The 22,129-nt window shown below is 38.2% G+C and overlaps 1 protein-coding gene across 3 annotated transcripts; it reads right to left on the bottom strand.

Moving 5' to 3' along the window:
• Nucleotides 1–577: 577 nt before the first annotated feature.
• Nucleotides 578–22,119, bottom strand: ALKBH3 (alkB homolog 3, alpha-ketoglutaratedependent dioxygenase). Of its 3 annotated transcripts, none has more exons than XM_026091678.1 (10): nucleotides 21,551–22,119; nucleotides 19,476–19,588; nucleotides 18,162–18,196; nucleotides 16,122–16,169; nucleotides 14,348–14,451; nucleotides 13,056–13,144; nucleotides 10,374–10,583; nucleotides 8,693–8,821; nucleotides 1,527–1,625; nucleotides 578–984 (listed from the first exon to the last, which is right to left on the bottom strand). In XM_026091678.1, the coding sequence occupies exons 1-10, from the start codon at nucleotides 21,552–21,554 to the stop codon at nucleotides 898–900; spliced, it is 918 nt and encodes a 305-aa protein (XP_025947463.1). In that variant the 5' UTR covers nucleotides 21,555–22,119; the 3' UTR covers nucleotides 578–897. The 3 variants fall into 3 exon arrangements, with proteins under 3 accessions (XP_025947463.1, XP_025947467.1, XP_025947476.1); XM_026091682.1 differs by having other exon boundaries at nucleotides 8,732–8,821; XM_026091691.1 differs by lacking the exon at nucleotides 8,693–8,821 and having other exon boundaries at nucleotides 21,551–22,118.
• Nucleotides 22,120–22,129: the final 10 nt, after the last annotated feature.

Genomic DNA, 22,129 nt, shown 5'->3' with positions numbered 1-22,129 from the left:
CAGCTTAATTGTGCTAAAAAGAAACACACAAAAAGAAATTAAGAATCTGTTAACAAATTCTGAAAGCAATGTTTTTGATCTCTCTGTCTCTATTTTCCTGTCTATGAGGGTTTTAAGCCAGCAGGGATGGAAGACTTAATGTTCAAGTAATGGGCAACCTGGACCTGACTGATAAGACTTGGCTAAGGAGTTTGTTCCCTGTCTGTCCTGTCTGCATGGATAAATAGTTAGGACAAAGTCTGACTGCAGAGTGTATAGCAGAGGGAAGCCTTGATCCTCTGTTCTACTAGGCACTAGTATAAGTCAAGTAATTATATGAATGACAAAACTGATTCCTTTGTTGGAAAAGACTTTGCAACCTACAAATGAAAAGCAAGGCACTAGCTCTTGGTGAAGTTATTAATACTTAGAGATCATCATGAAGCGCAGCTTTCTCATTTCTGTACACACAGCACACATACAGCTGGCTTTACATAAAAGAATCCTGTCTTGTCTTACCGGAAAAATAAATCACTATTGGTAGAGAAAGGGAAGACAAGGGAAGGTGCAAAAATAACCGCTCACTGAATCTTTCTGCTCCAGTTGGTATCTCTCAGATCTTTAATTTCAGGTGTTTCGCATTCTTGCAAGATTAATCATTATTCATTCTCAAAATTCTCAAAAGTCTGTGATTTAGCATCATCTGATATCATATAATTTCTGAAGACAAAACAGCACTGTCCATATAACACAGTAAGCTTCTGATTGTCAAAGATCTTCATGACATCCATTCTTTTCTCCATCAGATATTTGATAGAACTCTGTTTCTGTAAGGCTTCCTTTAAACTTGTAGCAAGTCTGAGGCTCTGGACCAGCTGTGGGTTTATATCCAATAATGCACAAAGTGCTTCTTCAATTTCAAGTTCCCTCAGATTCTGGATAAATGATCCTAAACGTCAAGTTTATCCGCGCATCCCTGGAATGATATTCCTTAGGTACTCGATGCTGTATGTGACAGTATGAAAAAAACAAAAACAAAACTATGAGCTTGTGTATTTAAAATACAGGTAAATCACAACATAAAAAACCTTGTAACTTCATTTCCTGTGATAGGGATTTTACTAACTTTTCTAAACATTAAGGTAAGGCAAAAAAAATTCATGTTCCAACTGCTCAGGGCCACTGAAAACAAAAGGTCTTTGTAAATTACTGTAGGGCTGTTAAATGAAGTTGCAACTTTTTTATGTTTCCAGTTCCTAAATTGCTTTTGTTCTTTCAGCTGCAGGCTGAAACCTTCATCGCTGAACTTAAAAAATGCTGGAACATCTCCATATGAGTTGATTCCTATTATATCAATTAGTACTGGAATGAAAATCCATTGTTTTTGCAGGTGCTTTGAAATTCTGAGGTGAATAGCAATATCAATGTGTTGTGAAATATTGTATTACTGCAAGCAGAATGTCCCATGTCTCTATGGGAGTGCCTTATGCATATTTTAAAAACTTCAGTGCAAGTAAAGCACATAAACAGTGCCAAGGAATCCTTACCTGCCAATCTTCCTGGGTAGCTCCTTCCATCATCAGTAGAGTCCCATGATCAAGTGGGATTCGTAGTCTTTCTACATAAGTATAGTCTCCATTCTCTTCCTAAAAAGAAACATCAGAAACAGAAGTGGGCAACTGCATTTGGTAGAAAACCAGTCCTCTTTAGCAGAGTTTAAAATATTGGGAGGGGAGAGAAGGAAACTAGTTAGACAAGGAAGTCTAACTAAACCACTCTGCAACCATATTTCATACAGATTTCAGGACCTGAGCATTTGAAGGATGAAAGAAGCCATTGCATCCCACTGACTGTACAACAAAGTTCAACAACTGGTTCCTATACCTAGTGCAAAATTCTGGACTGAGACAGCAAATCTTTCAGAAACATAGTCACTCTTGACTTGAAGAGTTCTGTGTGGAGACATTCTGTGATAATAACCATTGTTCCAATGGTTAATTATTCCAATGGTTAATGGATATGCATCTTCTTTCTATTCTGAATTTGTCTTGTTTCAGGTTCCAGACATTATATTTTGGTATAGTATTTTCTGCTAGATAAAGAAAAACTCTGATCAAAAAATCTCCTTTTCCTATAGTAACTTGTAAAGAAAGTTCTCTTAAGCTTTGTCATTGTTAAGCAAAACAGGCTGCTAAACTAGAAGACACAAATCATTTGCAAAACTTTCCTTAAGCCTTCAGATTGCCTACAACATTTTTAAAGCAAAAGTACCGTGACTGGATGTAGTAACACTGCCGTATTGGTTTCACACATGCCACACAGAGGAAATAGTAACTCTCTATTTCTGTATCCCTTCCTACTTTAAATCAGACTGATACACATTGCTGAATCAACTGGCTAGAGAAGCCTATTACGCCAACACAGTTCTCTCTGTCAGTCAGGGGAGTAATCTCCTCATGAAAAAGCCACATGGACAGGTATTAATACTATATATACTCCTTTAATATTTTCTCATTTTAGCCTTCAACAGCTATTTTTTCTTTTAAACCTGGGAAAAAATGTGACTTGAGCTGATAATTAACCATCCAATTAAACAGGTAGTGAATTAGGTTCTACTTATTCCCCCCCCCTTTAAAAAAAAAAAAAAAAAAACACATCAGCACATTAACTTTTTCCCAGTCTTTGCAATATTCCAGGACTTGCTAAACATAGTATCAATGGCTCAGAAAGCTCTTCAGCACTTAAGGCTCTTAGGTACAGTTCATTTAAGACTGCAGAAATTAAAATGTTTACTTTGGGCAACTTCCATTTAACATGGCCTACTTGGTGTTTGCATTTTGATTATTTCATTAATATTAAAATGTGAATAGGAAAACCAGTATTTTCCCAAATACAGAATGGAAATATTCGTTTGCCTTTTATAGATCTCTATTGCCAGCTTTGTAAGCTGTCTAGTAAGAGCAGAAAACAAAACTCTGAAATGAGGAATTTCAGAAAGTTTCAAGTAGAAAGTCAGCTATAAAATATTGGGGGGGGGGGAGAGTTGGGGGAAGATACTTAGAAAAAATATTCTAATTAGTCTTTAAAAGGAGGGGACTCAAGGGATTTTTAATTTACAGAAAGCCACATATAGCCTGAAATTGCAAACTGTAATAAATGTCCTCCAGTGAAAAGGAGTATGACAAGCACTCATTCTCAAGGACTGAGCTGTACGTGTACAGGGTTAACCTTGTTTTGAGTATATTACATATAGTGAGCAGATAGCCTGAATGCAAATTTGTTAATGTACCATCACCTCTAGAAGCAGAGATATTGGCTTTTTTCTAAAGATATCACCAAATTGGTTATTTGCTCATGAAAAAAAGGCCAGAAATATAGAGATAAAACAAACAGGTAAGAGAAATATAATTAGGCCAGGTCTTAGGTTTCTAAACCATGACAGTGTCCCTGTAAAGGACCATAAATCTTACAGACAAGTGCTGAACAGAGGCTTCACATATTTTTTCCTCTATTTTTTTTATTTTTAATTATTAGTGAAGCAGTATCTTCTCTTCCAGTTTCTTGTTTGGCTTACTCCTAAAATTGCACTTGCCGAGTGTTTGGGAGGAAGCAATGCTCAACTATTTCAGATCCAACTTAAGAGAGCAACTACTCCAGACTCAATTAAACAAAATCTGTTACTAGAGTGGCATGTCACCTTTGTCATATAAAATGAAACCTTACTTTGGGGAGGACAGAAGGTCACAACTCATGTCACTTGCAACAGAAACAGATCCCAAAGAAGCTGGAAACAGTATGGAACACCTGAGACTGGGAAAATGGAACCACCACAGTAAGCTTTAACTCAGCTTGAGGCAGGAGGTATAGTTACCTCAACACTGACAAAAGCCCCAAGTTTCTGAAGGTGAAGCAAAGGTTACAAGATCCCCAGGCTTTATCTGTATGTTGAGTTATTCAGTAAAACTAAGTGCAATGCACAGACAGGACAGTCGGAAGAAAATGTAAGCGATCATAAAAGGCAGACATGGTATTCTGAGAGCCATTAAGAATACAGAACAGCTCTGACCCAACATTTTGCTACTTTCAGAAAAACTCACATCTTCAAAAATCTTAACCAGCTTCCTTGAACCTTAATTCTGGAATGGCCCAGTTGATACACATTTGTCTTTTTAAAGACATGGACTCTTTTTTTTTTAAGACATGAACTGCTGTAAAGCTGCACGGAATGCTCATCATAAAGAGGTAAAGTCTCAGTTATTAGGAAAATTATGTCTTGGACTTAAAGGAAAAAAAAGATTTGGGAAAGAACAATCCTTAGTTGAGGGCAGGGAGGAAAACCAAAGACAGAAGCAGGTAGAAAGAACACTGTGCAAATCCTCTAAAATGTAAATGAGTCTGGTTGAAGTCAAATCGATTCCCAATACTAAAAAGCATCACTTGATATAATTGACTTAGCACCTTTGCCACTTTCTGTTCATGTCCAGGACTAGATATTTGTTGCAGAGTGACAGAATGAGGCTATTCATATACTACTAGTGCAACTGGCAGTATTGGCTGGCAATACTGGATTTGTGCATTCCTTGGTGATACCCAAAGGCCTGAGGCTGCTCCAGCAGTTAAACTCACTAAACCTTTGAAATCAGTGAGTGCTGAAGGGACTTAGGATCATGCCTAATATTTTCTTGGTAAAGACAATGCCCATTTGCAAAACATATCAAAGTTTCTGGAATTCTTAGCCATTTATCTTGCTCAATTAGAAGTAGTGCCAAAAAATTTTCTTAAACTTCAGAGGAAACTAGCAGAAAATTTCAAAAATAAGTATCATAAACATGACTTCTGACGAAGAGCAGAGACATACTATTGCATGGTTGTTTTTGATTTCACAGGATTACATCATTTCATTCTGCAGCCAGACAACAGTGAACAATTTGTCTCTTGCTCATCTTGATTGAAATGAATCCTCTGAGATAAACATTTTAGGAGAAACCATCCTTTTGGCTTAGAAAGTCAGTAGGTAAAAACAGCAGTTTCCATCCATTTTAAATGGGACATCTCTGAGCTCAGTTTAACTCAGAAAAAAGAGATTTTCATGTCCATTGGTTATTCAGAGCAAGTAAAGTTAGACACAAAAAGATTTTACTCTATCTCACATGTAATTACTTACACTGTCCACCAAATCCTCATTTCAAAACATTTATCTCTAGAGCTGACGTTAGACATATGAGAAGCCCAGTTGGGTTTCAGAATTCAAGAAGTTTATGAAAGAAGATTATTCATGATTTCTAAAGAGGTAATAAATAAATAAATAAATAAATAATAAATACATACTGACAATAAACATGGAAGAAATGCATGAGGTAACTTTTATATGGTCACCTGGTAACTCTACATACATATTACAAAACCAGCTGCTTCCAAAATAAAGGTCTAGTAGAGCAACTGGTCTGCTTCTTGGTATATTAGAATTTTACTGCTCTATTAATTTTGAGTTGCACATTTAATACAATCCAAATCATATACTGTCCAAGTAAACTGGTTAAAACTTTTTTTATTCTTATTCAAGTAACTATGGCTAACAAGTCAGGAAAGCTCAGCTTTAGTTGATGGGAAGCAGTAAATATAATATTTAAAAATATTCCTGGACCTCGTCAACTATTTTCTTAAAATAGTATCAAAGAATCAAAATGGTAAGAAAGAGGAAAGAACTAATAGATTTTATTCACACCTTTAAGCAGCATTTACTGCTCGTGAACACGGCCTCAGTTTCTTTGACTACTTAGATAGACGAACTCATTCAATGTAATTAAAATCTGTTCCCAAAAGTCTTGTAAAATATTTATGCCACATCCTCATCAAATAGTTGCTGTAGTGCAATAGATCTCTCCAACCTACATTAATTACTTAAGTTTGTTTCTTAAGTCTCAGACAAGTTTATTTAGATAATAGTAGGAAATGGGCCCTGGACAGTGTGGAAGTATTTTATAAAGAAAAGTAAATGAAAACATACAGTATAAGGACATATACATAATAATACAATTATAGATGCAAATGGTGAAAAATCATTTGCCAAGGCTAAAGTCAGCAGCCCAGCTTGAGAGTGCTAACTTCCAGTCTTGTGCTTTACCTATTACCTTGGCCAAAGGAATTATCCTTACAAAACTTCAAATCTCATATTCTTCAGACTCCCATATTGCTTGCATCTTTTTTTTCAGTTTACTCCTCTGTCAATAGTTATGAAAACACCCTTTACACCACCTCCACAAAGTGGTCTCATCTATCAGTACTTTTGCATTATTACCTGTTTACTCTCACCACCGATGAAATCCTCGCTACAGCTCTCTTCTTTATGGAGTTGTATCCTTCTCTCTGCTTTTCTATAGCCACTCAAGTCCTGTCAATATTGATGGACAAACCCTCCTCTTCTGCAGCCACTGCTGCCTCAAGTATCATTCGTGCCATTCTAAAAAATTCAACCCTCCTTGTCCTGATCCTAGCCTCAATTTCTACTGTGATCCGTATATCTCCATATACTTCTTGAATTATGCCTGTTAGGACACCACAGGTTATTTTTCTACTCTTGTTCAAAAGTACTAGATCTTTAAATTCTGTGAGAACAGCTACTGAAGGACAGAAGAAAAGGACCTCGTTTTAGTGTTTCATTTGAAGGACAGACCCATCTGAAGGCTGATTCTGAGAACACCACGAACATCCTGCTATTATCTAAAACACGCACAAAACCCTCCCGCCCTCCAGTATCCATCAGTTTCCCTGGTTACTGATGCAAGAACAGCACCCTGACAACGGTCTTTCACTCCATTCACAGTTCACACTGCAGTTAGCCGGGCAATCGCACCAAACCAATCCTTATGGCACACAGACCTCTGCTACAGCACAGCTCCAAGCAGGACACGGGAGCTTATTGAAACATTAGATATAGCCCCTCACCCTTTAACTAGGATTTGACACTTAGTTTCCCAAAGGACCTAATCAGCGAAGCTGGCACTGTCTCACTGAGTTAAACAGTGATAAGCGGCAGTAAAAATGGTAGTAAGATTCTATCGGAAAGACCTGTCTGACACAGTGAAATCAGTTACCCTCGAGTGGAACGGTTAAGCCATGTAAGAGTAAAACAGGGGCCTTGTGGAAAATAGGAAGAGGACACGGCGATAGAGAGGTGACAGGCATGCTGTTGGAAAGTGTGAGAGGACTTGTTGACTAAGCCAACAGATCGTGTGTGAACTGTGTATGAATCATAGCTCCGAAACAAAGCAGACACCTCCTGGTCTCAGAGCAACCTAAAAAGACAGTATTTAGAAGAAAGGATGTTGAAAAAAACCCATCAATGAGTAAAGTTAAATTTCTAGCATTGTGCTAATTTCCATGAGAAGTCTTCTTAGCAATTCCAGTTGGGGATTTGCTTCTGAAACTCATCTGTTGTGTTTTTATGGGCGTTGAGCTAAAACCGCATAGGAATTATTGCTGCGAAGCCACAAGGGATGCTTGTGATGGGGATGCAAACAGGCTATGCATGTCTCTGAGCTCTTTTACCATCTAGTACATAATGCACATTTGCGCACATAGTACAGCAGTCACCAAAAAGAAATCTAGCAGAGGACTGAACCTTTCCTCCCCCTCCCTCTGAAACAATTTACAAAGAAAAAGATTGCTTGCACTTAAATATCTTTTTTTCCTTTTTTTGCCACAAAGAAGCATACAAGGAAAGGAAAAAAAGACTTCCTTTTGTGACAGAGCAGCCCATATAAACTGAATAGGAGTCAAATTCCTACCAGACTAATGTCAAAACCTCACACACATGCTCCCAAAAAGAGTCAGCACTGGTCTTCCTTGCAGTTTTCTCAGAAAAATAGGCATTTAATCCCTAATAAGTTGATGCACATTTCAAGACATATGTTAAATATTTGCACAGTTACTAATGTAAACTGCAGCCTCTAAAACCCCAGTCTAGTATTCTTCAATAGCTCTACAAGATGTTATCTGACCAACTGTACATGCTGTTTTATACCCAGAACTTGATCACACACAGACAGTTGCTTAAGTTTTTCTTCCCCTGTACCATTCATCCATGATGAGCCTCTACCACAGTATTTATCATATTCTATTTTCATGGCAACTTGCATCTCAAAATACTTAAAAGGACTTATAAGAACAGCTATAGAGACATGAAGGCCTTCAAAACTCTCAAATCTAAATTATTAGAGTTTTGGCCCTCAGAGAAGCTGGGTTTTGAGAGAAAAATGATTTACTCTCTCCTTCCTTCCTCAGCAAAGACTAATTCTGGAAAACCTGATGCACTAAAACTGGCAGGTTATACACTAGAGAGCCTGAATGCCTGTGATGACTGTTAATCTGAATCCCCTCTTCCTAAACTACATTCCTATTCCTGTAACTTCAAATATCTACAATCAATGCTTATTTTGTCTTAAAGAAAGAGAGAACGCTATATTGCAATAGAGTATGAAATTACTTCTTTGGTGGTACAGCCTGAAAGGTTGTAATTTCCATCAGAAACTCCTGTAACTCCCACTTGGCGGAGCGTCTAGTGTCATAGGATGCTCTCAGGAAAATTGCAGGCTTTTGGAATGTGCAAAGAATATCTAACATGTGCTGTATAATTAAGTACAAGTTCCCTTCAGGCACAGGATACAGTTAAAAGCAACTTGTTCAAAGATCACTCTGCACATGGTGATCATACCTTAGAAACAGGTATGTCACACTTGCGAAAGGAACATACTTCGTGTTTAACAAGACTGAGCTGGTCAGAAATATTAGGTAAGAGATACCGAGGACAGCTTGAGGGGTACTTCTGTAGAAAATCATCCACCTGAGAAAGAAAAAGGAAGAAATCATGCAGTACAGATCAAGGCAGGTGGCCAATTACTAAAGGCACAGACTGAATTTTCCCCTTTGCTTATAGTGAGTTCATTTTCAGGAAATAGAAAACAGAACAAATAGACATCAAGAACTGGGTTCTGCTTTTAGAGGTAAAGTGCAAAGTTTGTACTGAAATCTCAATTGCCTTAATTCTGATCCATCCAGAGGGAATACATTCGCTTCTAGAAATGAATCCAAGTACCACTGACAGCTTCCCACAGGAATGAACATTCCTGCTGACGTTTAGTTATCATTACAATGTCAAGGATACTTACTCATGCTATGCCCACTGATATAAAACACTGGTTATGTGATCTCATGTGTTCAGGGACCACAGGATAAAACTCACCTTAGGCAACAAAGAATTTACAAACTAAGAAAGGAAGAACTGGTAAAAAATATGCATTATTTAGTTTTCTGATTCAAGTTGTGACCTTTGCTGTTCACAACTAAGTGACTCAAGGTAATTCTTGATGGGCAAATTTCATTACCTCAGTGCACAGGCATTTTTCTAATAGGTTGATAATCTACACATTTGTTTTCTGCGTCAGTTTATTCAGAGTAAATAGCAGCATAAGCAGACAAACTTCTCAATGATTCCAGCTTTTCAGACTACACATATATACATATATTTGTAAAAAAAACAAAAAAAAACAAAAAAAACCAACCTTCTCACCATTGAAGTTCACAGGAACAGTACCACCACATAACAGAAGACATGCAGAAAAGACATCCAAAGCAGGATGTCCTGCTTGGATATTCATGAGTTGCAAGATTGAAGTGTTAAGCTGGCTTACAACATAGCATTCCCTAAAACAGCATTTTATCTAGCAAGAGTATTCTCTCCTGAATAACCAACTAATTCCTGAAAGGATGTTCCACACATCCCCTATCAAAGTGGTGATCTCTATTTAGTCTGTGAAGTATGATGCAACAGCTTGATATTTTAGGGAAAGAAATCAGCTCCTCCTTCCCTCTGTTCACTGTCTCTCAATCCTAATGCACACAAGCCAGAATGCAAACAGCACTAAGATGATTTTAACCTACAGGAACAGTCAGAGCTACTCTTCATCCCACATACACTATGCAGTGACTGATCTTAAGAAGAGGTTATCAACTCTGTGTTCACTTACACAGTGAAAGACCCCTCCTGATTCTGTTCAGGGTCCTTCGAAGTATTCACCATGAATATCACTAATTTCTCTTTAACTAACTGGAAAGACCCTTAATCTGGCAGAAGAATCCCCAGATTGTAATTTCACTGCAGCATTACATTGCAGCACCATTATTATACAGCTGTGTCATTCCAAACCTGAAGATATCACATTCTGTAAAATAGGTAGCTTGGTTCCTGTGCTTATTTCACAGAACTTATGGCGTGTTTTCAGTAATTACTAACATTATTTAAATACTTTTAACAATTACTAAGTTCTTTAAACACAGGAAAAATACTACACGTATTGGTGATTATGGGACTCTTTCGCTGTGATATGAACACTCACAGGGGAGGGTTTCTTCCTCATCTCAAAGGTCCGGGTAGCACCAAAGCTGAGTGAGGCAATGACAGGATTTCTTCCCAGTGATGGTTCATCATCACTGTGCCAGTCAACACTATCCTTCTCGTTTCGGTAGAGGTTGCAGAGCAGAGAGTTGAAGGTATAGCCGGTGAACTCTTCAATGCGCTCCTTTAGCATAGTCAGCAGAGGATGCCACTGTAATCAGCACAGCAGGAATAGCATAAATATAATGAAAACTTACCAACAGAGGATAACATCACATTAGATACAAGGGTAAAACTACTAGTGGACAAGAAACAAAACATACGACACTTTCACCACAATAAACCTGAAGCCAAACAAACGCCTCTAAACAATTTTGATTATATTTTTAGCAAAGCTGAGGATCAGGCTTTCTGCCAAATATGCTCATGTTACCTATGGCTCAATACTAAATCATCTCTTAAAGGTATGAAGTCAGGCTGCCTTTCATCCTAACATGACAAGTTACCCCAATTAATTGAAAGGTGATAAAGTAGATAGAGTAAAATCTGCTTGAACTGAACACGGATAAACACTGGGACTTCTTAACTGGGACAAAAACTGTACGACTTCTTCTACGCATACCTGTTTTCTTAATCCCCTGGCCAGGGTACAGGAGTTTAACACCTGGGTCTGCTAATATCTGAGTTATGTTAGCCATCGCTGGTGGGCACAATGCGTCCAGAAAGTAGGAATCAGTGACTCAGTGACACACTGAATTGCCCACCGCTGTTGACACAGAGTAAGAGACAAAGGATGGATTAACACTGTCACAACATAGGCCTCTGTTCCCAGCTCTATTAGTATAGCTTGCTCAGCCCAGCTCATCTCCTCTTTGGGTTTTGACTACAACATTTTAAATTTTCAGTGATTCATAAAATGGGTGATGCAGGACCCGAATCTCATTGTTTCCTTTGGTAACACATTGCTGTGTCCATAATCTGTGGCAGCTATGCACACTGTATTATAACTCAGTCAAGTGAATCATTATTTAATGTTATAAACCTGCAGCAATTGAATTCATTTTGTTATGAAATGTTAGTACATTACCAGCTACATCACTGCTTACAAAGAAGCATTTTTCTAACACCAAAATTCTTTTAAGCACTAGCACTGGATTATACTTAGCAGTGCTACCACCACACCCAGTCTTACCAAACACACACACACACACACACACACACACACACAAAAAAAAAAGAGGGGGGAGGACAAAAAGCTAATTACTCCTGCAGATCAAATGTTCAGGGCAGTAACTGGCTTTGGCCAAGCTGTGCATTAAATTACATTTGCTTCCCCTTAGCATATTTTTATGTGATCTAAACCTATTCTACAGATAAGGATTGTGCTCTTTATGCCACCTACTGTTTCTTCTAGGCTGCAGAAACTCCCACCTGCAAAGCAGAGTAAAGCGTCAGGGTGTCTGCCTGTGATCTATCCCACATATTGATCTTTGGGCAGTTTCTAGACAGTGGCAGGGCTAGTTTCCAGCTATATGAGTTTGCCCGTGCATCTCACTTCCTGCTCGAGTTTCCTTCTCCCCAGAAAAGAGGAGATAAAAGACTAGATCAACCTGCGTGACTGATTTAGCCCTTGTATCTCTTGGATGAGAGAAAAGAAAAAGTCAGTGGCCCAATGAGTGCTAACTTTGAACTTTATGCAAACTGGATTGCAACTGTGAATTTAGGGGATATAGATTCCAGCCAACCTCTGAACAGCAACGACTTTATTTTTCCACCAAAAATTCTGTAGGCTTCCAACTATGGTATTTTTGAGACTATAAAACCTTCACAACTCTTCATGTTACATCATGCCTTTCCACTTCTCCCAAACAGAGCTTTATTAGGAGGTGTACCCCCTTGGCAGCAGCTCTGGGACTCGGACACTTCTGTCTCATGCTATCCAGCCTTTATTAGTCACACTTAATTTATGGTTCAGGACATCGCAGTCTACTGCCATGGAAATTCCAAACAAAGCAATACCAAGAGACAGGCCAACGTGAAAACAGGCTGGAAGCCAGAGAGATTGACTGAACATGAACAAAACATCAACAAGTCACTTAGAAGGAAGGTTTCTAAGCCTTCCAAAATAGCATGAGAAATTACATGCTACGATATGGAGTTGTTAAACAGGCAGGTCATGTGTGCAAATTCCATCACATTCACACCAAAATCAACAAAATGCCTAAATTCTCATTAAAGCAATATTACTTCAAGTGTTTCTGAACAGGAAACTTTTTAGTAATTGATATTATTGTATCTTTACAATAAAAAATGCAGTATGCCTGTGTGTACTGCAATCTCTAATATAAAGATGCGTAGAATAAGTCACACAGAACAATTAAGAGTTTTGTCAAAACTACACAGTGACCCAACAGCAGAGCTTTGAACCAAACTCTGTAGTGACAACTCCCTGTCCCTTTAACCACTAGATCATGCTCCTCCCAATAAATCTACTCGTAACACTTACTCTATGAAGCACATTCCACTAGCATCCATCCCATTCGACTAGCATTAGTTGCTGATCAAAAATGAAATTTAGATAGACATTCTACATAGAAATAGAGGATAGAGGGCATTTTCATCTCTAATGGAAAGGGCCTCCTTTGTATATTGTAATAACAGGAAACTGTAAACATATACATACATTAGGGTTCGGCTGCATTGTCAACCTGGAGTATGTGTAAGGAAGTTCCCCATACCAGGAGGTAAGTCTTGGCTCCTCAAAGGATATCTCTAAAAAATAAAAACAGTAAGACTTTCTCAGTTGCCTTATCAAAGGGCTTGAAAAGAGAAAGATGCAATTCTTCAAGAAATTTAATCAAAGATTTTCAAAAAGGGACAGTCCACTCACCTACGGTTAAAAAGTGGCCCCTTAAAGGCCCTCAACCGTGCATAAAGACCTCTAGTGAAGGAATGAAATTATTCAAAAGCAGGCCTTGTGTTCTGCTCTAGAGTCTCTACACAAGGGATTGCCTTGCAGGAATCTTGGAACCACACCAGTTTTCTCATCCCCATGGCTAATAGGGCAGGCACTGGACAAGTTAAAGATGCAAAATGAAACTGAAATTTCATTTATAATTCTGGGTTGCTTTATATTCTCCTGGTCCCCTAGCATAATTTGCATCCACTAGAAAGGATGAAGTGGAAAGGACTGCAACATCAACAGGATATTACAGAAGCAGAATGTAGCAAGGCCAGACAAGTAAGATTTTGCCAAAAATGTGTATGCTCTGTGGTGTAATACAAACTTCTGAAAAGACTGTCTTGGTAGCTATTTCTCATGTTTGATAGGTAACATTCTCCATTACATCTTACTTTTATTACAACCCAGCAAATACAGATGTTGAAAAAATTTTCCACCTCTGTCTGGTAACTACTCAATATATTATCTTATACCTGTTCCTGACTAAAAGAGCGATTTGCCTAGAACAGGTGCCCCTTAGTGAACAAATCCAGAATAGCAGTCTCTTCACTTCCTTGGCAGTGGAACTAATAAGCAAAGACAAGGGTAAAGAAACATGCTCTTCTGGGATTTTAATTGAGAGAGACAAAAAATATTTCCAGTGATAAGAACCTCAAAGACAACAGTTTTTGCAACATCACCAGGAGACAGTATGAAGAGATGGAGCAGACAAAAAACAATGGGAAAAAGAACTAGAGAAATGACAGAACAGGTAATCAAATTCAAAGATTTTTAAGAAACACAGGCAATTTTAACTTGAATTTGGAAAGATCTGGTATAATTAGCAATGGGAATGTGGTGATACAGATTATAAAAGTGAGCAGCAGCACTCTGCAAATATGCTTGAAAAAACAGAAAGTAAACATGTGAAGGAGTGGCAATACGTAAAGAGGAAAACAGTGGTAGACAGTGCATAGATTTTGATGCAGAAATAACCTGGGAATGACCTGAAGAACTAGTCCACACACCCTTACCCTGTCTGATGTGAGTTCTCTGACCCCAGGGTATGTCTTGGAGGAGTTGTTCAAATATCCAGTCTGCTTGTTCTGAGTCAATAAAGCCAGGAATCAAATGAATCCTAAGAAAGAAGAGTTACAAATAAAAAAAGGAAGGAAGGAATATCCACTTTATATAGGCTTTGATAAAATATTCTGAAATTCCCAGAGGAGATAAGAAAGCTGTAGTGCATCAGGCCAAAAGTCATTTGAGCCCAGCAACCTGTTTCTGAGCACAGCCAGATCGAGATGCTAAGGGAAGAACAGAAGGTAGCAACAACAGTGTAATAAATACTTGAGTAATAGTCTTCTAGTAATTTAAGAACTAAAGACTTCTTGAAGCAGAGACTATGCTAACAGCTCGATGGGTCTTCTCCCTCACTAAACACGTCTAATTGCTTCTTGAACTATAAAAACATATGACATCAACAATATCCACGAGTCCCACAATCAGCTATGCACTGTGCAAAAACCAGCATTCTTACGTTTGTTTTTAACCTCCCATCTAAAGAATTGTTTTTATACCCCTAATTACGGTACAATAATCCACATAAGTAAATAATCGTCCTCCATTCACCATCTCCGTGCCACTTGGTATTTAACAGCCCTTTAACACTACTGCCATCCTATCATCTCCTTTCCAAGCCAAGAAGCTTAGAGTATTTAACTTGTGTTCCATATCCTTGACCTTCTCAGTTCTTCTAAATATAAAATGGATATATAAACAAAATATATAGACTGTAATAAGAAGCATCCAAAAATTCTGGCCACGATGTTGCAGTCTGTGAGATGGATGTGACATCTGTGAGATGAGTACTCACTCTAAAGAAATCCAAGTAAGAATAGTTAAAAGAAATACAAAATATGATTAACTCTCCAGGAATGTGTATATTCTAGCAACATACTATACACACACAATTCTGAAATTCAGATGAAAATACAAACTCTAGAGAGGCAGAATAACCAAGGTAGCTGCCCATCATTTCTCTTTTCCTAACTGGTCGAAAGTTTTACTTTTCAAATTGGTAAATTAAGATTTCTTCACAGTTTCAAAAGGAACCAAGATGAAAACTTTAAAATAAATGTACAACAAGTTATCATTTCCTTGGCATTTTTTACAATATTGATAAAACCTACAAAATTCAGGAAAAAAAAGGATTAATATCAATGTTGCAGCTAAGTCAGCAAGGTGAAATAAAATACATTTTACTTAGTAAGAACTGCAGAATTAGTAGGTTTTGTTTTGAAGTGTTCTGAAGCTGTAATATTTTAGCATTTAAGCAAAAGGGACAACTCATTTGCCTAAAGTTAAATACTTTTGTTAGATTATAATTAATTTAAAACAAGCCCAATTCACATCTAAAAGTTTTGGTAGCTCTTAACTATACAACACAGACATCATGCACTTGCTAACATAGGAATATCTATCCAAATTTGAAGTAGCAACTTACACAGGAGCATGAAACAAAATGGACATAGCTCCTTTTCCTTATTCCTGGCAAAAACGCTAGAAGTCGTATGCACTAATTGTTAAACAGGTTCATTGTTGTCCTCTTCTGTGCTGCTCAGAACTATGCAAGTCTCTGCTACCTGATATTCAAAGTACTTCCACATTTACTCTAAACAGACGATACAAGGGAGGGACAACACGCACCTGCTAGAGTCAAGATACTCTGCGGACACTAGATTTTGGAATGCCAAGTATCACTGCAGCGGCAAATAACAAGTTCTGGAAAATGTGTAATCCACTTACTTGGAAATGCCTGTTGGTAACGTGCTCAGCTCATACACACCAGGTTTGCTGAGGATGTAGAAAAGAAATAGCCATCAGATGAACAAACAACAAGAGATGATCTTACAGCTGAGCAGCTGGGCTTGAATTGCTGTAAGCCTGCATCAGGGAAAGCTGTCTTTAAAAAAGAAAAAAAAAGAAAAAAAGCTTCGCGCTATTAGAGGGAAGCAATAATGTTTTGAAGAGACAGTCAGAGGTCAGAGCAAGGCAGCAAGGGAGGGCACAGAAGCAAATGAGTTTGTGTGTACTTCCTGCCTCTCATTCTTTTGCTCTCTTTCCATCAAAGGCTCAAAACATAGTTGTAGGGCTCTAGAGATAAGTAAATGAGAAATGTCATTAGTATTCTAAAAGCAACAACCATAGAGACTGCACTCTGTTCAATACATTATGTTTGCATTTATAGGTATGCCTACAGCATGAGTTTAACTGAAGAGGCAAAACCCACAGCTTTTAGTCAGAAGACAGGTACCATCACTCTGCTAACACTGCGAAGCGTGCATCAGGCTGTGTGACACAGATAAACCAAATTACAGGTATGTGAACAATTTTTAACTACTGTAGCTGATACAGGGGGTAAATCGTTCTTCCCTCTGTTACAGGTTGCATTACTCTGAAGTACTATTTACGCTTACACTAACTGCTTGGTTCACCTACTGTCTCATTTTTCTCTTAAGCTGCTCCAAACTCTATATTGCTTTTTCTGCCTAGAACCATACAGTAATTTATCACTCTCCAGCTTTGTTCTACCCTCAAAGAGTTCTCCAACTCAACAGATTATCACAAACTGTATTTTACACTGTGCTGCATTTAAGAAAGATGAATAAACAGAAACTTCTGTGATCTCTGCCATGCTGCACATGCATCCAGAGCATAGGCCACACTGACTTACCTACAGTGTATTGTGGTGACTGGAATAGCACCAGGGTTTTGTTTCTTGTGCATTTTTTAAATTGGCAAGTGGAACAAATGAAAGGTCAGTGAGCTTTCAGAACACTTTTTAACACCCTGAATTTACCTAAATACTATGTTATTGCTACTAATAATAAATAATAAACAAAGAATATAGAGCTTTATCACTTGCACCAAAATGGAAAGTTAAAAAGTAAGAATACTTGTTACAATCGGTAAGTGCTTCTGTGGTATTCTGTAGCTATTTCCAGCAATATTTTTTTCATGAATGCTGACAGAAGCACCTCTCACAAAAATGGTTCTACTTAATGAACCGTTCACTACCACACTACTCGTGCAAGGGCAGCTGAACATTACATCTGAATTAAGCCTGCTTTGCACTAACACCCACCTAGCATCATATCTGAAGTAGCTACAAAAAACTAACTCCAGATCCTCTAAAGTAAAAACAGTAGGCAAGTGACACTCAAGATCTCTAACTAACCTTTTAGGAACCACTCAGTACGAAAACTCTGAGATGATCTAACTCAAATTACTTTTCAAAATCTGTAACTTCATCATCACCACCACACCTTGTCTCATACCATGTCAAGTTTATTCTAAGATCCTTATTTCAACACAAGGCTACAGCATATGAATATGTAACTTCACTAGGACACTTACTAGCAGTTAATAAGTGATTTTCTATCCTTCAAAGTAAGTGCTGTTTGAGCTACCATACCAGCTATATTCCTAGATAACAGTAAGCAACCTCCAGTATAGTTAACACAGAGGCTCCTCTAGAGAAATGTCCATGTTTAACCAAAGGAGACATATTTGCAGATCTACTGTCCTAGAATGCTCAAGTGTTCTCACTTCCTTGCTTATACAGCTACAAAGCTGTACAAACTAGTAAGACAGACATGGACTCTCTGATTATAAAATCAGATCAGAATAAAAGGGCTGAAAGTCCAGACACCACATTTTGTACTGAAATTTCTTCCCAAAGGTACAGCAGCTACAAGTGAAGAAGGAACCTTTTAAAGCAGATTCCCACTGACTGGTAGGACTGAAAAACTACAAGACAGACAGTTAAGGCAGCAGTATACTCACTCTATCACACCTGCATCAGGAACTTTGCGTTCTACCTGAAAGGCAACAAGACAATACATGGTGAAAACTAAACCTTTAAGTACTCAGCATACTCTAGTTAAGCAGAGCTAATTGCCATCTCCAGTAACTCCTGATAGCTGAACAGTTTAGAAGCTGGTCCCAGTCCCACTCCACGCAGAACAGGCTTTGCATTTCAACCACAGCCAGCATTGAAACGTCAGTGAGAAAGACACACTTTTTGACAGTTCTGAAACAGTGACAAGCCCACTCAGAAACACTCAGACAACTACCACTCCAGGCAGAATTTAACTATCAATGGCCCCCTAAAGGAAGTTCATTTCTAAATTATTTGGATTATTACAATACTTGCTGTTTTTCAATTGCAACCAAAAAATGCCTGTCCTCACATACTGAATTAAAAGTCTAGAGCAATTATAGAAGGAAGGATGAACAAATCTCAAGCTCTAGACAGCAAGCAAAACACAAGATAGGCTGGACAGCAGGAGCTGCTAGTTTTAAATTCTCTGCATAGCTCAAGATCGCTATGCTTTGTAAAAGACAGTTTAATCTTTTTCACTAAAACAGAAAGAAAACATGGGGTCCAGCCTGGATTATCATGCTGGTTGTCTCAGGGGTTTATGCTCCTCTTCTCTGACCTCAGCTAACTCCTGAGAGGCAAGGAGGTACTGAGATGAGCAAGCAAGCAGGTGAGAATTTAATACTACCTAAATGCCAGGGCTCTGCCACAGGGAAAAAAGAATCTTCCCCAAACTTCTGCAGTCCTATAAAGCCAAGACGACAATCTTTCAAACACTTCTGGCTTAGAAATAATTGTTCAAGACTTTTCCAAAAGCAAGAAACTGCCTTCCCACTGCAAAGAGCACAATCCGCTTCAATCTGCTAACAGACCATAAAGGAAAGTCTAAAAAAACAAATGCCACTCTCTTTCCCGGTTACAAATAAGGCTGATTTCCCAATTGAGGCAAAAATAGAGCTCAAATCATGGCTAGAACATTGCGTCATTCTGAATATTTCCCAGAATATTTTCTTTTAGAAAAAAGTGGTTATGAATAGGTATGGAATGAACATTCAAAGTTCAGAGCTAAAAAGAGGGAGTGCAACTTTCTGTTTACCATACATGCAAGATGGTTGTAAATTCTGCCTGGGATAAAAGCCCCAAGAAGTTCAGCACAGGTGAGTTTTTCATTTGGTTTTAAGCATTAGACCATAATCTCAAAGCCAGATAATTTTTCAGTTTATCGTTCACAGTTTATTAAAAGATGAGATTCTGCTAGTAACTATTTAAGTTTTTACCTCTGATGGCTTTTCAAAGACAAACTGCTTTTGAGTGTGAATCTGATCTTTTCTCATCCAGGCCTGTCTGGTGCCTGCAGGGGCAACGTTCCTGGCCACAGGTGCTGTAGGTGCTAAAGCAATGGAAAGGGAAAAAAAAAAAAAAAAAAATCACATGAAATAGCAAGATCATACAAAAGAGTCAAGTTAGAGTATCACCATAAGGAAACTCCAGTATCTATGTTTGGAAGAACTTATGTAATCATTCTTTGTTTTTCAAGGATTCCCCTCTGCTTGGCAGAAATTTCAGGGAAGAGCCAGACCTACACTACATAACAGTTAAAATTGCACAGAACCTGGAATAAGACTTTTTTGTATTTGTTATTCATAGACAAGCAAAAAATGAGAAGTGCTTTTAAATTAATTCCCACCAAATGGAGAAGTTTACAATGAAGGCAGGCACTGCCTTATGTTAGCTTACACTAAGTTAAAAACAGTGAAAGAAGAAGGGACAAGCAAAGTTCAAATTTACCATAAAAAAATGAAAGTGTAAAAACAAATGTGTGTAACATGGCATTAGGGCTTATTATGATTCTACACGAGGAATACTCAGGAAACAGATGTGTTCACAGTATAAAAGAATTATAGGTTAAAGCACTGTTAAATTTGCAAAACTGAAAACTCAAGACTTATGCACTTCATATATGCATACATATTCCATTTTCCAAGAAATGCATGCTTAGTCTTGCTTCTTTTTACCTCCCTGTTTCCACGTGTGGCCCAATGCACTATTGCCAGTATATCCTCCAAACTCGAAACAAATTTAGCAGCATCACCATGTTATCTAAGTGCCTTGCAAAAATTAACAAATTCATCTTTAAAACCTAGTCTAATTTCTGGCTCCTTCTAATAATCCATCTTGCTTGAATTTTCACCAGTATATGAAAGGGATTATGTAACTTGCTCATATATAATAGGGATTGACTTCAGTGTTACAGGAGGTTCTTTAACACCCCATGACTTTTGTCTTTATGGTGGTCCCTCCTTACTATGCTTTCATCAGGAAGGATGAAATATAGAATCCTTCAATTCTATCACAAACATCTATCACATGCCATTAGAAGTTTTCCCAAACACCTAAACTGTTTCCTTCTGCGAATTTTTAAGGAAGCAAAAAGATAAGCAAAGTGTCTTCATTAAAACAAGATTTTGAAACTGGGGAGAAAGTATGCAAGAGTAGCTCAGGCATAACACTTAGCACTATGTTTTGTTTTTGTTTTTTTAAACACACACACACACACAAATCACCCCAAGGTAGAGGTGAAGTAAAAACTTCATTCTGCATGGTTCAAAAGGTGGGAAAAGTCTTAAAATCAGAGTTTCATATTTAAAAAAAGTCTCTTTGTGGAATATTTCCATCTATGATACCAAAGTTCCTGGCTACATGCAAGAGTCAACATAGCTCAGCTAACCTATTTCAGGATAAAACAACTCAGCTAGCTTAGAATGCTCAATTTTTAAAGAAACCAGAGTTTTAACATATATTCTTCTAGGCAGTTGGAACCTGGTTCTTTGTCCATCTGCACAAAGCAAACCAGTCTTTTGTGCACGATTAGAACCCCGCACAGCAATCCTCTGCCTCAGGATTCTTTTGGTTTAAGTTCCACGCAAAACAGCGATGTTAACTCTAGCTCTTTTAACTACGATGGTCTGTATTTTGTAATATTTTTACAGTAAAAAGGTAAAGGAAATTTTCTAAGCATTGTGAGTAAAAAATATGTTTGGTTCAGCCAAATTCTATTTGCCTCAGTCTGTCCAAACGCAGGAGGAATAGTACGCTTATGTATTAGAAATATGTCTATATAAACAGCTTAACTTATGCACTGTGTCCAAAACAAAATACCTGTGCCAAACAAAAGTTTTACTTAAAAATTAGATCTGAACATTTTAATTCAGTTATCTAGAAATACTGTACCAACACTCAAGACCAAAGGTCTCACGCTCTATGTCGCACTGTACAGATGGAAAAAGCAGTCAGGAGGCATATCCTACTCATTTTGTATTTGTTGCGATTGCGTTTGGAAATCCAAACTTACCCATAGGTACTGTTCTGCTATTTTGCTCAGCTAAGACAGTGACAAAAACTTTCAAGCATACTTCAAGATTCAGATATTTTGATTTTTTTTTCCCTCCTAGCAGTTGTTTTACATCTATGGACAAGAATTTTCTCTACAGCAGTCCACTGAAAGTAGAATCTAAAATAAAACGCAAAGGCAGCTTTCTTCAATACTTCCTTCTCGGTGAACGGGGCCACTCTGATGACGAACAGGAATTATTTGTTCGCTGTATGACACGATGTACAGCCAGGGGAAACGGGAACCTGCCAGCCTTAGGCTTTCTGGAGCGCCTTTCGGGAGAAAAAGCCGCACGCGCGCTGGCGAGCTTTCCCGACGACGACAGCGTTAGAAGATGCCCAGGACACGAAGCAACCACCAGCCCCTCGGAACAAGCTGTCTCAAGCAGCCCGGAGAGCCAGCAGCGTGTTTTTCCCCCGTTAGCTGTTGTTTGACATCTACAGACAGCAATAAAAGCCTTTTCCTCCGACGGAGCCGGCACCGGGTACCCGGCCTGGCGCCTCCCCAACGGCGACGAGAGCCGTTAAACCGCCCCGCTGC

Source organism: Apteryx rowi, unplaced genomic scaffold, assembly GCF_003343035.1.
Source record: "Apteryx rowi isolate R43461 unplaced genomic scaffold, aptRow1 scaffold_122, whole genome shotgun sequence".
NCBI classification, from domain to species: domain Eukaryota; kingdom Metazoa; phylum Chordata; class Aves; order Apterygiformes; family Apterygidae; genus Apteryx; species Apteryx rowi.
Note: the sequence above shows the minus strand (reverse complement) of the source record. Positions and strands in the feature narration are given on the sequence as shown.